Source organism: Trachurus japonicus, chromosome 17, assembly GCF_045865225.1.
Source record: "Trachurus japonicus isolate A0001 chromosome 17, Traja_1.0".
NCBI classification, from domain to species: Eukaryota; Metazoa; Chordata; class Actinopteri; order Carangiformes; family Carangidae; genus Trachurus; species Trachurus japonicus.
The window spans coordinates 37,651,992-37,670,517 of NC_140923.1; the positions used below are offsets into that span (position 1 = coordinate 37,651,992).

The window sequence follows — 18,526 nt, forward strand, 5'->3', positions numbered from 1 at the left end:
CCGCCGTCCCTTCAGCTCCTCAGGGGCAGCTGCCGACAGAAACACAGCTTGTTCTCAGGCTGAGCGGTGGTTGGAGTGTGTGCAGACTGGGAGGACTGAAGGCTTGTATCTGTTAATGTGGAGACACAATTCTTCCAAAAAATCTCTCCCCCTCCATTCCGAACCCTGAAATTTTCATTTTTCCGTATGCTCCCTTGCATAAGAGATAAAACAAAATAAATAACGGATCCACTTTGAAACCACTTCTTATGAATATATAACTCTTTGAGGGGAACTATATTTGATCATTTAATGAGTTATGATGATGCTAAACAAATCTTAATTAATCCTCTATAAACAAATGAAGAGGGTGGCGGTGAGAGGGGGAGGCAGCCATTATTATCACAGGGCTGCTGTTGTAGGAAAACACTAAAAGAGCTGACAACAATGAACATTACCTTGATTATCTTTTTTTAGCTATTTATCCTATGTTTTTGTCACATCACCAATCATAGCCACTGGAGAGTACTTCAGCATTTGTGCTTTAAACCAATTATAAATGTGTGTTAGTTGCACAGTTTAAGCAAGGAAAGAAAATGTGAAATGTAAAAGAGTAACATCCATAACACATCAACATTTTTATGGCGATACTGCGGGGGAAAAGTAAAAATGAGATGAGTTTAATTAGACTTGGAGAGAGAAAAAAGATATAACTTCAATTACCTCAGCCTAAACTGCTTTTGATTTGGATTCATATGAGTTGTAGGTCAAACCAGAGAGAAGCTGTTTTCCGCTGCAGTGCCAATTAGAAGTGAACGGTTCCACAGAGCGCCATGATTCACATTAATTATCCTGTGGCTGAGAGGCTGCAGAAACACACTATTCTGCCTACAAACTCAGATTTGATAACCAGTAGAAACCGCGTGTAATGGATTTTCTTCTTTGTGTTTTTTTTTCCCCGTTGGTTGGATTCACTCCTGTCTGCTTCTTTCTCTCTCTCTCTCTCTCTCTCTCTCTCTCTCTCTCTCTCTCTCTCTCTCTCTTCCTTCTTATGAATTCTCTTATTTTCATCAGGTTTTCTTCTCTGCATCCCTCATGTTCTCGTCTCTGATGAGGCAGCGCATGCAACATCTCTTTTCTGAAGTTACTTATGTTCAGCCAGTGTTGTGGCTTGTAAAAACACAGCAGGAGGTCATGTTGCCAGCATAATGGAAATGAAGGCTGCAGCAGTGATGTAATGTACTTTCAAGTTTGGGGAATAAACACAACAAGAACACATGGATGCTCTCTAACGGGGATCACAATAAGCTTTAAGCTTTTTTTTAATCCCAGAAAATTTTAATTGTATGTCAGGTTTGGTGACTGCGGTCTTATATTTGTCAAGTCAAATATATTTAACTGGTTATTACCTTACGCAAACTGCACTGCATTCTTTCAGTTTAGTTGTGTATTTACTACATATGTAAATGAGCCCAGCTGCAGTTCATTGTTTGCAAGTGTCTGATGCCGGGCTGTAAAAGACATGTATTGTGCATGTCTGCAAAAGCTCTCTGCAGCAGGATCATTGGTTTAAGAGAGTTCTGCAGGAGGAAGATTACATGTGAGTCGCAGACGAGTGTTGTCGGCACAACAAAACAATCTGTGTTTAAATTAAAGAATGCTTTCATGAATTATGATAATGTGCAAGTGGGAGGTTTTGTGTGATTCTCTAAAACTCCTCTGACTAGATGTTCATTTTAAAACTCTGTCGGCCCCATTTAATAAGAATCGAGCTGGCTGCTACAATCACATCTCAGCAGAATGATGATCACACTAATCTGGCATTTCATTTCTGACAGTTTGACTCAGAGGTCTGTAACCAGTCTAGACTGGACCTGCTGAGAACCATTTAGAGGACTGACATATCAGGATATATCAGGACAATATTGTACACAGAGTTCCTGTAAAATGGTTATGTACTTTTCAAAGGACAGAGCGGTTATTTTTCTTCTTCTTCAAAAAAGACCAACACTAACAATTGTCAATTGCTAATAGCTAATAGCATCAATACAGATATTGTACTTAGAATGGGTCATAATTACAGATCAAAGCCGTATATTTTAAGGTGTTCTCATGTAATGCTGCCAGCTGTAGATCTGCTAGTGCCAAATACACAGGTAACAGCTGAGAATCATGATTTGGTCAATACAAGTAATAAATGATCAAAATAGCTAAATACTAAATCAATTAAGGTTGAAAAGAAGATGGCACTACATTAACAGATTTGCCATGAACCATATGAATATACTATGTAGCACATTCTATAGTAGCCCTGCCTGCCCCTGTAACAGGCAGTGAGACATTTCACTCAAACCAACAATTTTTGTGACAGAAAAAGTCCAGGAGTCACCAAAAGTCATACTGATCCTCAGGGACCATAATGGAAATTTCAACACAATCCATCACACAGTTGTTGAGATATTTCAGGTTGGACAATTTACTCAAAACAGGAGCACTGTGTATTTGTTGGGGACTACTTCCATTGCAGGATGGTCTCTTAGTCTAGTAACCAGAGATGGCAAAAGTACCCAGAGTTCAGAGCTGATTCTGAAGGTGTGCCGGCTTTTATTTTGCTGTGGCGGTGCACCACGATCAATTACATTAATTATGTAGCGGAAACCCTGATATGTATATAAAAAAGTAACAAGCCTTTTGGGGAAATGTAATTTGGTAGAAAGTACCAATATGTGTGTTATAATGTACTGAGTAAAAGTAAAAAGTTGTCAGAAAAATAAATGCTTCTAAAAGTACAAAGTACCTGAAAATTCTACTTGAGTACAATAAAAAAGTATTTGTACTTCGTGACTTGCCATCACTGCTGGTAACTATACAGTATTGTTTCCCCTCCTCCTCCTACACACACACACACACACACACAAAACATCATGCTGCCATTCTCACTTTTTGCTGGCACCAGACCTCAGTATAGCCCTGTAGTAAATATGGACAACTACAACTCTAATGTTTAGCACGCAGACACAGCAGAAGAGAAACATGGAGTTCCTTAATGAGTGCTTTCAAACTAAATAAAGTGTGTTGTTTATGTTGCTGTGTGCTGACAGGATAATACTGTTTTGAAGATGTTTCTTAAACACACCTTCACGTCTTTATTTTTAAGTACTGTTGCTGGGCTGCAGGACAAATGACAGCTAATCAATACTGCGCCACTTTCACTTTATCCGTCATTCAGGAAGACAATATCTTAGATTTTTCAAAGAGGCCACATCATCTCTCACATGGGAAGGAACCTCTTTCAGAGCCGGTACTTAACACGGCGCTTCCACAACAACAGATGTGTCGACGGCAGAGATGATCAACGATACGAGGACAAAAGCTGACAGATGTGATAAATACAGCGTCGAATGGCTAATCAATCTCATGTGGGTAGAAGGAAACGGAGGAGAAACGGCAGCAGGGATCTCCTGATGTGAGTCAGCAGAGGCAGCATTTACACGTGTGTGTGTGTGTGTGTGTGTGTGTGTGTGTGTGTGTGTGTGTGTGTGTCTGTAGACGGTATGTGTGTTTGAAGTTCTTTTCTTGGTCTCTTATGGCAGACTTTCTCTTTAAGAACCACAATGAATAGAAAAGCATTGTGTGCGTGTGTATGAGAGACCCACACTGCCAGAAAAGCAGCCTGGTAACAAACACTGGCATCAGCCCAGACAGATTGAAAAATTACAGAGTGAAAAAACAAGTTTGACAGGAAGTGACAAATGACTGACTTAAAAAATAATAATAACTTCAATGTATTTCGGGCGCATGAAATGTAATGAATCCTGCTTTAGTGGAAGCAGGTTGGAGTTGTAGCAGTTCGCCCACACTTGGTTCAGATGGCTGACCCTCCCTCCATCCCTGTCTGCTCCTCTTCAGCCTGGTTCTTTTTACACATTCTCATCAGAAGGGGCCATTACCATGCCCTAGATCATCTGTAAGTGTGTGTGAGAGAGTGTGTGTGCATGACCTGTGTATGTGCATGTGTGTGTGTGTGTGTGTGTATGACCTACTTAGACTAGGAATGGTCTTCCAGAACATTGTAGTAACTCAGAGTGAGGCTTCGGTCTCAAACATGCAGAATCCATCATTTCTTCTACCCTCAGCATTTTCACAGGCTATCTTTAGCTTCTGAGTAGTTTTCTCCACATCCTATAGTACTCAAGGACACACACGGTGTCCACAATATCAGGTATCCACACCCACCCATGTACACATACACACATAGCCTATATTCACAGCAGTGCTATCTACTGTTACATGAGTGCTATGTCGCGGATGTAAAGCCCAAGCTGTGGGGTTGATGATGGACAGTATCAAAAAATAAAACAGACCATTATGAGTGAAGGAGCATCTGACATAGAATCTTTGATACTCCAAAAACATTGGAGTTTATGTTACCCACAATGCAACCCTACTGCACAGTCTATAGTCCAGTAGTACATCTGCCTTGTTCAACTGTTTATAGTGCAGGGCTCCATACTGCCCCTAAATGGGGGCATTTTGCCCCTAAAATTTGAGACAGACAGTGCAAGTAAATTTTTCATCTACTTACTCATGTGCAAGTTAATCTGCCTTTTTATTCCCCAACACTGGTGGAACATGGAAGGGGCAACTCAGAGAATCTGGTATCTGTCATTACAGGTGGCAATGTGTGTGAGGATCATTAATGAAAATGAAATGTAAATATTTGCTTTGCAAGTTGATTTACGCTCTTAAATGTTCTGCTTGTACTCCTAAAATTTCAGTTAGGGGGCCTCTGTGCTCCTACTAGTAAAAACTGTTAGTCTGGAGCCCTGCAGTGCACTGCAGAACTGCCACACTCAGGAGGTGTTACACCACACTGATCAGGCTGGACCATCATGCATTGTGGCGTGTCTTGTGAAAACGCTGCAGAAGAAAGTCGGCTCTCTAACAAGCTAGCTGCTAACATTAGCCACTAGCTGACGTGATTTACAGCCTGGTGATTTTGCATGGTGAGCATAACACTCCTCAGATGTCTTCTTGACCGTACTGTGAAGCTGTCTCCTCCTCTGTCTGAGCAGCAGGGTTTCAAATATTATAATAAACTATACATACTGGGGGAAATGACTTACACAGAGTAAAGATTGCTTTGTAGATTAAAATGTATAATCGCTGATGGAAGAGTGAAAACTGCATGTCAGTCAAACAAGATTTCATAGAATTTGATGTACATATCTTGCCTCATGTGATGCAGACTCTCTGGTGTTCATGCAAAAGGGGATAATGAATGTGAATATCATGTGAATAGCATATAGCCCAACAGCTGCCCTCAAGCTTTCTTAGATCAAGAACCCTTAAACTGACACAAATTTGACAACATGCCCTCAGGATTATTTTGACGGGGTTTTTTTTTAATTTATTTTTTTTATGTCTTACGATAAAATGTTTGAAACCAGACATCACTTGGTCAGTCTTAGATTCAGGTGATTTATGCTGGTAACGACTAATATAGTGTCAAGCCTCAAACAGAGGTGAAGAACAGGCCACTGATATTTGGAAAGCTCACTTTTAACTCCACACAAAGACACACACACAGGGACATAAACTGGGGACATTCATCAGATTTCAAACAGCTCCCTCTGTTGTCTGCACTCCCGTTTGAGCTTCTCATCCTAACATAAAATGTTGTATTTATTTGTGTTGATCGGTATTTATCCTACGGGGGCGTAAACTGAATGAAAGTAGTTTTTTAAATACAGTAGTAGTGTGGCTCTGGGGGTTGGCACTGTCAGCGCAACCGTCCATCTGTTCAACACTTTGGTCCAGATTAAAATATCTAAACAACTTCTGGATGGATTAACGTTAAATTTGGCAGAGGCGTGAAGGTTTTCAGTGGGTAAACCCTGATGACTTTGGTGATCCACACCACCAACAACACCAGCAGGTTGAATTTTACTCTTGTCCAGCACTTCAGTTCACCTCTTCCCCCCAAGCCAGTGTGTTGCAGCACTAGCTTGGATATCATTATCGCTAGCTTGATTACCATTACTACTTGGATTTAAACACTAGTGATGCAGAGATGGCTCATGTCATCTGTCTCTGCATGCATATACAAATCCAGCTGCTACCCACCAGAACAAATTATTGTCTACGCCGGTTTACAGACCCGCACCAGATCACACATTATCATTACTTCTCTGTGGGATATTACATATTACATAGAAGTCTTTTTAGAGTAAAAGTTCTCCTTTTGGTTAAGCGACAATATCCTAAAAATTAAGATTCTGTCTCTGCTACTTCAAGAACACAAATAATTCAAAAGCTTATAATATCATTCTGCCCAGAATAAGTTCAGCTGTAAAAACTCAAGAAAATGAAAAATGTGTTCATATATCTTAGAAAAATGTGACCAATATTTTTCTCATTTTGACCCATCCGCTATTAATTACAATGTTATTTTTTATGACTCTTTGTGCACAGTCTGCAGTGCCTGTGAATATAACTACATTCTGATACAAGATTTAATCATCTGAAAAATGACTCAGTCAAACTTATGCAACTGTTGCTCAACAAAAGTGCAGCAGTGATGATTCACTCTTCAGTTGCTCTCAAGTCAGTAGTTCACTTCATTTGGTCCAGACTTACAATAGGTCACATAGACAGTGAACAGATACAGTAACTCCTTCATATTCTCTTAATGAGCAACAGCCAAAATATACACAATTAGACACATCACACCTCTGCTCCTTCTCACTTTCTGATGTGTCCCCACACCCAAATGGTGATATATGTTACCATGGCTACCTCCTGATTTGGCATTAAATATTTATACTTCCTGTATAGAATAGAATAAATTTTATTGTCATTGCACATACAATGGCCATTACACTATTTAATTTAATGTATATATTTAATTTCCTTAAGGCTGAAGACTGGCAGATGAATTGGCTAATCAGGAGACAGGCTGTGAGAGTGGATGGTAAGTCCAGGTGGGCGGGGCTTATAGCCTGACTGAGAGTAGTGACTGCTTTGTTGTCCATTTCTCTGTGGACTGAGTGCTTTGATATTTTCAGAAGTATTAATAGAAGTAAGACCTGATTTATCATTAAAAAAAGACACAGAGATCTTCCTGTATACAATATGGGACCTGTAAAGACGAGGAAATGTAACATAGGCTACATCTGATCCACTCTTCTTCCACATGTCAACACATGTGCAGGGTGGATATATGGATACACCTTCAAGCAAAAGAGATCTTAGGTCTGAACAGCTATGTATTTAGGATTTTTTTTTTAAATGAAAGAGGAGTTAAAATAGGCACATACAGACACATCCTGCAAGTGATGAATATTCTAACCTTCATTAATATATAATGAACACCAAACACAGTCTCGCTCTGAAACCTAATGTTAGCTTTACTGAAAAAAAAAAAAAATCAAGGTGGAAACTTTGTCTTGTCTCTTCACTGGCACGTCACATGGAGTGTATACCCACAAAACTGCTCGGACTTTGACAAAATGTGGGAAATGATGCATCCCACCACATTTTCAAAAATGACTCTGAGCGGCTGTAGCCCGAGGCTTTCAGATCTCAACAGATCAAAATGTGGTGACATTTGTGACACATTAGCTCAGATGCGGATTCCATCATTCCTGTTTACTGTGTACTGTCGCCTTGTCTCACCCTGTCAGGACAGGAGGAAATATCTTTTTTTTCCCCTGGTATTCATATTTCATTAATGTGACAACCCTATGTCTATGTCACATTCACACACACATATACGTATACACCCACGCACACAAACACAGTTTAAGTTCTAACCTGTTCTTTGACGGAGGCGAGGATGGCGGAGGTGGTTTCAGACTCGGAGCCATCTCCATTGGAGGCATTGAGGACGGGGCTCAACATGGTGGCAGCTCTGGCAGTGTCAGACGCCACCTCAGGCACTGGCATTCCTCCTGGAAAACACAGGAACATGCAACTCTTTTACTATTAGGTACTCCGACATGCCACCATTTAGGCTGAGTGGCTGTCACACCTACGCTCTCCTACACTTGTACTCACAGGAAACACAGATATGGTCAGTACAGAGAAAGAAGAGGTGGAGACACACACAATGCTGTAGCATGACATAACATCACTGACAACCCAAGCTGCTGTCAGACGTTAGAAATCCATTGCAATTTCATTTTGGTATGCTAAGTATTAAATCACAGATTCTAACATTTTGACCAATACTAACTGATGTATTCTCTAATTATTTATACAGTATTTACATTTTCTCTGACTTATTCATGTTCAGGGTCATGGGACGCTGCAGCTTCTCCCAGCATGCATTTGGCAAAGGGCAGTGACACATCCCGGACAGGTGCACCAGTACATTATGTAACATGAAATCTAGGCCAGAGAGAAGGAAAAGTGCAGACTTCACAGTGCTGACAGAGACAGAACTGGTGGTAGTCTGGCCTGTGAATGAAAGTGATCACAGATTAAAGAAGTACTAATTTTGTAGTAGAAATGTAGAAACACATGTATGTGCAGAAAAGACAATTTGTACATGTTTCAGCAAAGTATTTAAAGGCCTATTCACCTTTGTGATTTGAATCGCTCTAAAAAAAAGGTACAGTAACCATCTGGCATACGTTTAAGAAACACCGGTACAGTTTGTATGTGAGGTAGTGTGTTGTACAGTTCGTTTTCAATCTGTAGTATTTCAGAACAAATATAGCCTAGTTGTACCTGTATAACAGCAGGGAAGCACTGCTTGTGTTGTGTGTTCAGTGTGCACTGTGCAGCCCTCCAAAGTTGTTAAAAATAAGAATTTATACTTTTTAATGTCTGTGACACATTCAAACTCAACCTCGCATAGAAGGTGTAGTGGTATTATGCCAGTGAAACATCTTCAGGTATTCCCCCCATTCTCTTTTTTTAAGCTGATAACTGTGCTTCGCATAAAAGACTTGGCAAGACGCCGAGTCTTTACATCTTATATAGAGCTGTGTGTGTGTTTCCTGGCAAAGTAGTCGGCTAATAGCCATGAAGAAGCAGTCCAATAATGAAATCTTCTAGACCAGGAGTATCAAACATATGGCCTGCGGACCAAAACCAGCCCACCAGAGGGTCGCCTTACAGAAAAACCACATGAACTTCACATGTGATTCACATGTGAAAAATTTTGCACATGGGAAACTTTTCACATGTGACTCACAAGTGAAGTTCATGTGGTTTTTCTGTAAGGGTCTAATCCAGCCTGCGGGATGAATTTGTGTGAAATGTGAAGTGTGAAGAGGCATAATATTGTTGTAATTGCACTTATATTTCTCAAGAAATTTCAAATTGTTCATAATGTTAAAGGATAGTTCATTAACTGTAAACTACTCGTACTTTGCTGCACTAAACAAAGGAAAAAAATGTGAGTTATTTATAGGTTATTATGCTATTATTTAACCGGTCCTGCCCACTTGAGATCAAATTGTGCTATATGTGGCCCCTGAACTAAAATTAGTTATAACATTGATAACCCATCGCACAGTATTGTCAAACTTCCCTAAACAGTCTCTATTTTTTATGTATCTGTATGTAATGCAAAAAGTGCATTTTCTGGGAATTACTTCCACATGTGGATTAATATACAGTACGTTTGAGTTCCGGTGAATATCCCCAGCAGCAGGACAGAGTATGTGGGATTAACTCAAAATAAACTGCCGTGTGAATGTTAGTAATAGCATAGCACTGAAAGGACGTGTCATCCAGGGTAACAGTGTGAGTATAAGTGTGTGCTTCACTGATACGTCTTGAGCATTTTTTAACACAACAATGGCGGTCTGCAGCACAGAGGACTAAGATAAGCCAGGCTTTGGATACACACACAATATTTGTTAGCGGGATCAGTTCATTGTTGGTTTTGTCTTTTCGTGTTATTTGTCGACAGTAAGAAAACATGGAGCATTTCCAGCCTCATCCCTTAAGGGGCTGCACCGACAGATGTCCAGTGACGATTCTGCATTGTTTGTGAAATGAAGACAAAGAATCTGTAGTCAATTAAGATTTAAGATATGCACATTCATAACCTAAACAAGACAGTATGATTTTAACATCAGAGGCACAGAGACACACATTGTATCCATGATTTGAAACCTGGCATAGGAACAACTACTACAAATAGTCGCTTTGACAGCACTTGAAGCACTGGTTGTACTGATAGTATGTCAAGTAGTAGTCAAGTTGTAATGAAGCTATAGCAGTAATAGGAATAGGAGTAAGCAGCAACCATAACACTATATAGGATTAAATTATCAGCATGAAACACGTGCTACATAATTTGCAAAACCTATTTGAAAGCAAGTATCAAAGTCGTGGCATAAGGAGAAGTGGAATAAATAAACACAAACACACACACACTCTCTCACACACACAATTCACATGTTTGGTGCCATGTGTCATCCCGTATTTGACCAAGCGTAGGAGGACACGGGCTTCACATGTGCCATGTAATCCTGATGCAGCACAGAGCTGGTGTAACGGCTGCATCAGCCAGCTTTTACACACCGATGAAAGGCTTGTCACCACACACACACACACACACACACACACACACACACACACCAACTTACATGCATGCACATGAGAGAGGCCGGCTGTCGGCATGAGGCAGCATTAGCATGGCAGAAGAAAAAAAAACAAAGTGAAGCCCGTGAGCAGAGAGGAGGGACGAGAGCGTAAAGAAGGGAGGATGGAAAAGGTGAGAGGAAAAGAGGAGTGAGACTGACAACACAGAGGGTAGAGGAGGAGGAGGAGGAGGAGGAGGAGGAGGAGGAGGAGGAGGAGGAGGAGGAGGAGGAGGAGGAGGTAAGGAGAAAAGACCTGAAGAGAAAAAATAAATATTCTTGCATGCTGCTAGGTAACAATCTGTGGTCACTGAATGCTGCTAATATGGCTGACCTGGCTCTGCTTGTCTTCCATTTTGGAGCGTGCACTCTTCATCTTTACCTATTTTCATCACCACCCATCTCTTCATTCACATCTCTTTCTCCTTTTCTCCTCCTCCTCCTCCTCCTCGTGCATCCTCCCTCCTCCCTCTTGTGTCTTCTTTTCCTCCTAACTTCCTCCTCTCTCGTTCCCTCTCTCTCACCCTGTCCGCCTCTCTTCACTTGACCTATTTCGGTGTTTCCTCGTCTTTTGAGCGCATTTCTGCTTTATTAAGCAGCACACAGCAGAGGGAAGACAGGAGGAGGATGACCCAAAGGTTGCTGGTTGGATTTTAACCTACAACAACACAGAGCGGCACCCGAGGGCGTCTCGTCACCCCCACCCACCCGACAACATCCACTCTGAGCACCTCGTAAACACTCAGCAGCTTATCTGTCCTTGTGACACCGCTACATGCCTCGTCTTTACACCATCACCTTCTTCTTTTTCTGGGTTGTCATCATCACTCATCCTTCCTCTCCACTTCTCCTCTCCCGTCTCCATGCCTCCTACCACTCAAACAGCGTCTCCTCCCTGTGCCCCCCTGCTCTTCCTGTAATCACATCACAGTGTCATCACTCACATTATCACCTCCACTCATCCTAATTTGTCTCCATCCCTCTATCTTTTCTGAAGCATACAATATCAAATCCCTCTCAGACACTCTCATTCTGCCTTTCTCTGCTACCAGACAGCAGGTCTTGAATCACAGTAATTCACATTTGCATGGTTTCCTTGACTGACATATGCTCACCTACACATATACTATACTTTCTGTCTGGAATGTGTAATGAGCTTGAATATGTATATTCAGTGTCTGTGGTTTTCGGTCTTAATTGCAGGTTAGAGACACTGAAATCCCTTTAATTTCCCAAGATTCCCTTCAATAAGCTGCTTTAAATAGGCGACATCATCGTGGTTGACTAGAACTGGAATGGAACTACAAGTATTGTAGTTATATGCAGTGTCACACAAGTGGAAAAGAGTTTGTAAGGTGAGCGCACTGGCTCAGTAACGACACAGCAACATTTCTCTATATAGACTGGTACCTGAGAGAGAGCTGGTCCATTTTTTAAATATCTAGGTTCTTCAATTTATATCTTCATTATATTAGTATAACCTCTGAGAATACTATCAGAGCAGAGACTTTGGTTATAGTTACAGTATATAGCCCAAATGTAAAAATAAAAATCCTTAATAATTCAGATCACACGACTGTTCTGAAAATTTTAAAAGTATTTTTGCAACATCTACCTCAAGCCTAGACAGACTGACACTTTACTAATGGATTCTCCCTGTTGTCATCCTTCAGGATCTGATCACATAACGCCATTTATACAATGTATGTGACCGCCACATATTCCATTATTGCAGCTGTAAAGCAGTGGCAAGCCGCCATGACAAGCAAGGTAAGCATACTGAACCAAGTAAAGCTAAAAATAGACAACATTTAGAACAATACCAAAGTGAAAGTGATTTTCTGCTCATCTTGAATAATCTGCTAAAGCAAACACACGGCAGTGCTGAGAAGTCCATTTATTCATTATTTCCTTCCTTTATTTTTTTTTCTTCCTTTATGCATTTAGTCGGCCTTGAAGTCTAGGCTCTTCTCATCAGGATTGCACAAACAGCACCAATTTTCATCTTTGTCCTCGTTGTAAATTGTTTCTTTTTCTCTTTTTGAAGGCAGAGTTCTGGAGCAGGAACACAACCTGCAGACTGAGATTAAACTTCAGGAGTGGGTGACAGAAACTCTGGATCAGCAGCGTTACCTTAAAACCAAAAGAATAATCACAACATTGCTTCCACAACAAAGGTAGTTTCAAATGTATCCACCACCTGTTTTAAAAAGCACTGTTTCCTGGTAACTACAACCTAAATCTTTTTAAACCATACTTTACAACTGTAACAGTTGATCTGCTTTGTCTGTTGGTGCAACACCGTGGTCCAGATGAAAGAGCTCAACAGATGCTGAATGGACTATGATTACAGACACTGATGCCTTGTAAGGATGACTTAGGCTACTTTGATAGGCCTAAACCTTTAACTTTCTTAAGACTAACTTTAGATGATGCCAAAGTAAACATACTTGAGTTTAAGCACTGTCATGAGCTGTACACGTGTCCCAATTCAGGAGCCACATCTTTAAGGGATGCAGTCTACGGTTAGCCTGGCCAACACCAGACCTCATCTCAATGCAGATAGAGATTCGCTCTGGGAAACACCGTTCATTTTTTCGTATTTGAGGCGTGGTACATGAAAGCCCAAAGCTGTTTATTGGACGCTACGAATGTCCATCAAATGCGTCCGTAGCTTATAGCCAATCGTGTCAATCATACCCGATGATGTATGTAGAGCGACAGAAATCTGTCATACAGTCTTGCTTCCCCCTCCCCCGTTCTGTGATTGGCTCCCTCGTTGAGGGAAAAATTGGGTCCACGCGGTCCAGGCTGACTTGCGTGCGCAAGGCAGCATGGGTATACCCAGGCTAGTCTACGGAGGCCACCATGGGCCACGTGACATCCTCCAAATGATGCAGTGAAGGCTGCAGCAAAATGACAAAGTCTGGTCTACAGATTTTCCCTTTGTTTCACTAGCTGCTATGTACAGTTCCTGTTGCCTTGCATCCTTGTCAACACATCACTTATTTTCCACAAAAAACTGAGGTTTCAAAATTCTTGTTTTTGTTTAGCTACTACTTCTATTTCCAAAGTATAATGCTGTTGTTGGTGCTTTCATTAGTGATTGTTGGAATATGTTGGCTCATGAGGGATCCACCCATTGGATCCGCTCCTGAATTGGGACGAAGCTATAGCAAGCATGTTAGCATGCAGAGGTTAGCATTAGCATCTAGCTCAGCCCTCTGCAGTTTCTGTTGTTCCCTCCCTGGCTACATGATTATGTTAGCTGTCGATACACCGCCGCACCACCATTACAAATTCCTCTATAGGTTGCCGCTGAGCTAAGTTCTGTTTCTGCATCGTGCATGAATCCTTCAGTTTTGTCTGAGGGGCATCCATATGCATGAAATATTTCACATGTTGGTACATTCGAGCCTGAACCTGATCAGAGAACCAGATCAGAGGCTGGAGAAAACTGCCCGGCGGCCCACTTTGACTGTGGAACAAAACAAGGGAGAAGCACTGGTTTTTGACTGTGCAGACAGGGCAGGCAGCCAAATATAGGTCAACTCAACAGACTGTGTCCAAGCCCTCATCACACAACTGACCAGTACAAAGCAGCTTTCCCCAATAACAGCCGTCAGAACTAGGTTATAGAGGCCCACAGCACAGCTAGAGACAAGACTTTGAATATGGATTAGGCCTAAAGGCTTTATTTTACTGAAGTATAATCTTGGATTTTTAGGTCTATATTTCAGCGCCGTAATGCAGGGGTATTTAGCCCTGCATTTTCAAAGCAGTAATCTCCGATATTACTGTAACATTGTAAACGCAGATCACCATGCTATGATTGACATGACTGACATGGGGAATACTGAGCTTAATCTTTTGACCCTTTAAGCTCATCTGTCAGGTCTGAGACAGGCATGTTTTGGTGAAGACAGAATCCGTCACAGATCGGCAGCAAATCAGCTAAATGTCCATGAAGAAATGTTATTTTCCTGTGTGTGTTGTGTACTTGCATTTTTGTATACGTGTGCGTATAGAGCACCCGAGCATGTGTGTGTGTGTGTCTGTGTGTGTCTGTGTCCCCTTCTGGGACTTGAGTGTTTGTTATGTGTTTGACGGGCAGTCCCTTGTTGCCTCATTAAAACTTACTGCAGTGTTTTGTTTTGGCTTCACCAGTCATCTGTCCTTTTGTCTAGACCCTGTGCCCGCGCTTTCAACATAACAAGACTTTAACACTCACATTAACAATGTAATTAGCACTGTCTGTGTCTCATTGTGTATTTAATAAGAGCCAGCATCATGTTCATGGGTTACCTGTAAGAGCTCTGTGATGGCACGCATGCTTTTCTTTTAACCTTGCATCTAAAACAGGCCAGTGAAGTAAACAAACCAAATTAAACACGAGGTATAGGGGGGGAAGTTTGTATGTAAATCCTCTGATCTGTGTTCTGCATTGACACAACAGAACAGCTTTGGGTGCAAAGAACTCCACCAAGCGTATAATGGCACCTTTTAAGACGACAGTTAAATTAAGTTGAGCAGATTTTACTGTTGGCTCACTACTGAGGCCAGGTACGGTGTACTCCATTAAACTAATAAAAACGAACAGCAACAGTGTTGCCTACAAAATATTTTCACCACTAATTTGCTTTGCCAATTTTGGGGAAAAAAACAAAACACAATTGCCTAAATAACAGGTTCCACTGTGGAGTCTGTGACCTGCGTAGTGCTGCAGAGCAGAACATTCTTTTTTTATTACTAGAGGGTCTCTATTTTGTTTTACTCATGCACACGCACAAGGACACACATGCATATGCATGAGTGTATGGCTGACAGGAGACACAGTTCCACACTGCCAACGATTTTTTCAGCCATTCCTCTGATTGACAGATAGTGGCAATGTGCCATGAAATGCAGCAATAAGCCAACTAGGCAGGGAAAGAGAAGACTGCTATCTAGTGAAAATGGACGTAAACAATGCAGGATTTAAAATATTCAATCAATCATATTCATAAAAATCGTCAAACGTTGAGGTGTGGGAGGCTGCTCGTAACGATGAACGCCACATCATGCCAACCAGTTGTCGTGGATGCATCAATCTGAGATGATGGGATCAAAATGCCACTGACAAGGCCGTAGAAAGTAATGGATGGTGGTGACTTGATGAGTGTCATGGACCACTGATGTGATATGCTCTGGGGTGACAGTGAATAGGTCAAGCTGGATTAATTACAGGTCTTAAAAAGTCTAAAGGTGGTTTCGCACTAGGGGCCCGGATCTGAGAACACTTGACCCCAAAGTTCAGTTCTTTTTATAAGCGTGAACACAAGAGTACCATGCACCGGCACGTTTCACAAACCATGCCAGAGTCGCTTGGAAAGGTGCATGGTCTCTGGCACAGATCATGTGTACTCAGGCACGGTACAGAGGAGATGTGAAAGCAACCGTGCCCAAACATAGAAGTGGGTTGACCATTTTAGTGGCGCGGTAGATGTTGAAGCAGGGAAGTTGGCACGTTGGTTGTTGTTGATGTCTCAAAATGTAATAAAAACAGGCAGTAGTGGACTCCATTGTCTACCTGCAGTGGCACTGGTGCATCACACACTGATCAGAACTTGCTTCTTCTTTGTTGTGGTAATGGCGGACTTAAAACCCACTAGGTGCCTACCGCCACACATGTTCATACGGTATACTTGTGCGTCAAACAGGGTTAACTGTGTGAAAGCTGATCAGCAGGGGAGAGGAGAGCAATCGAAACAATCGGACCTAATGTGAAAACACCCTAAGACACTGGGGATTTGAAAATTTGCCACTTGTTTGAATGGTGTCAGGTTCTGTCAGAATCATAATGGACTATTTTAAAAATGGTGGGAAATGATACTGTCAAGTCCTTTCCACAAAGTCTTTTTCTTATCAAAACCTAGAGTTTGGATTATCCATTACCTGCTCCTGACAGTGAAGTCAGAGATTCAGGTGTTCATGTAGCCTCTAGAGTGCAGAGTTAGTTATCAGGCTTCAGACTCTTATAGATCCTTTACTTTTCAAAGCTGCATTCTTCAATCCAAACCAGTGTTTACTCAGGTCTAACTGACTCCACACACCTCTCTCTACAGTTCTTTTTTCCAGCAGATGCAGTCTGTGCAGGTTTTACTTCATTGTCATCCCTCGGAGACTTTAGGTTTTAGATACTGACTATCGATATTCTTTCCCTGGCTCTATTGGGGCTTTTCACTGAAGACATTAGTGTGTCATGACAGGTACAGTGTAATAAAATCAATACGGCGCAGTGTGCACGCTGACTCACTGTTGCACTGTCATGACTTAGAGACTGAGAAGTGCACTCGTCTGACCGTGGCATGTCAAAATGTCTGCTGTGAAACCAGGGCTCACTGTAAAACCAAATACCAAAAACACATGGAAATAAAACAACTTTTCACTACAGGAGTGTCACTGGGTGATAATGACAGATGGCCATACTGTACAAGCATCATTGAGGGTTAATCACCCATCAACTAAATCTATGCAGGTTAAAAGTCCAGATGCTAATGGACATTGAAGTGCACACACCAACACAAACCTCTACAGCAGCGCTGTGATATAGTGTAAATCCCTCTGAACGTCAGTTTAGGAGCAGCTCTGATGACAAATTAGGAGGCAATTGGCCATAATAAAAATCTATTATTTAATAAAAAAACGTATCATTAAAAGCATCACGGCACAATGATGGCTACATTACAGGAAACACTCGCCAAACACCTTCAGCTGCTGTTGTGTTGTTATTTTACTGTCTGGATTCCTGGTTCAGTGAATATGGAACACAATTCAATTGAGTCTGAATGATTACATTTTCATTTCAAACAGCCATATCTATTTTGGGCACACATGCTAATGATGCTCATTGATGTTTGCTGGTGTGTGATAAAAAAGTGGTGCTGATTATATAATAAAAAATACCTGTATGATGTTCCAAGGACAACTAAAAACTTAAACTACAGCACGTTGGGCGTTTCACTTTGATTTTTCTTTTCTCTTCTTTTCACAGCAGAGTCATGCTTCACATGCATGCATGCTAATTACCCAGAAGGAAGAGCAATCATCAAACAATGCAGTGTAAATATGGAAGGAAGTGGAGTGACAGCAGGTGTTATGGAAGGATTCGCCTGCTGAGGGTTGACAGACGCTTGATGACGGTTTTTAAAGTTTTGAAAACCTTCAGGCTCAAAAAAACCAAAAAAACAGCTAAATATGGCAGACTCGACTTGGTGACAAGCACATCAGCACATAACAAAAGAACTGTGAGATATTTAATTTAAACTCCAGTGCAGAGCATAAATGCTCAGAGATGAACAAAAAGAAATATCTGGTCATTGCAAACATTTTGGCAAATTGCCCCATTGCCATAATCCCTATAGTCATACCAGTAGGTTCGTTACCTTTAATTGTCGGTGCACGCTATTTTTAGAACGGTGGAGCAGAGCCGCAAGGTGCACAGAGCTACGGAAGCTACTGTATTGGGATTTCTTGGTTTGTTTCCCTCATCAAACTCATCAAATACACAATCCAACAACTCCAAAACGCTCTCGTGGACAAGGTGTGACTTGCACATTAACCACGCTATGAGATAATAACGGAACGTTACGAGAAAGAGTTGTTTTCGAGGTGAATTCGTGCAAAACCACTGACGTCGGGGACAGTTTTTCAGCAAGCAGTCTCTGTATTTCAACATCACCCGTGGCCATGGCAGGTGATCAGGTCAGCTCCCTCCAAACCGATGGCCTTATTACCACCTCAGAAAGCAACGCCCCTACTGTAACATAGACTCGCCTGGTGGATGTGGGTGTCTCCTGCTGTCAGTGGCAACAACAAACGGCCACACAAATGCTGATGAGCCTGGGGAATAAGATTACTTTAACGTGACTTACTGAAATATTTTGTATTGTTGTAGTTTGTTAAGG

At 41.5% G+C, this 18,526-nt stretch overlaps 1 protein-coding gene across 13 annotated transcripts in view; it reads right to left on the reverse strand.

The window, feature by feature from the left end:
* The window catches only part of ctnnd2b (catenin (cadherin-associated protein), delta 2b), a 173,195-nt gene that overhangs the window by 126,062 nt on the left and 28,607 nt on the right, over positions 1–18,526 (reverse strand). For all 13 annotated transcript variants that reach the window (XM_085805987.1, XM_085805990.1, XM_085805989.1 and 10 more), the window contains exon 2: positions 7,795–7,931. In XM_085805987.1, coding sequence (XP_085662113.1) covers positions 7,795–7,926 — 132 coding nt within the window. In that variant the 5' untranslated portion in view covers positions 7,927–7,931. The remainder of the gene's footprint in view (positions 1–7,794; positions 7,932–18,526) is intronic.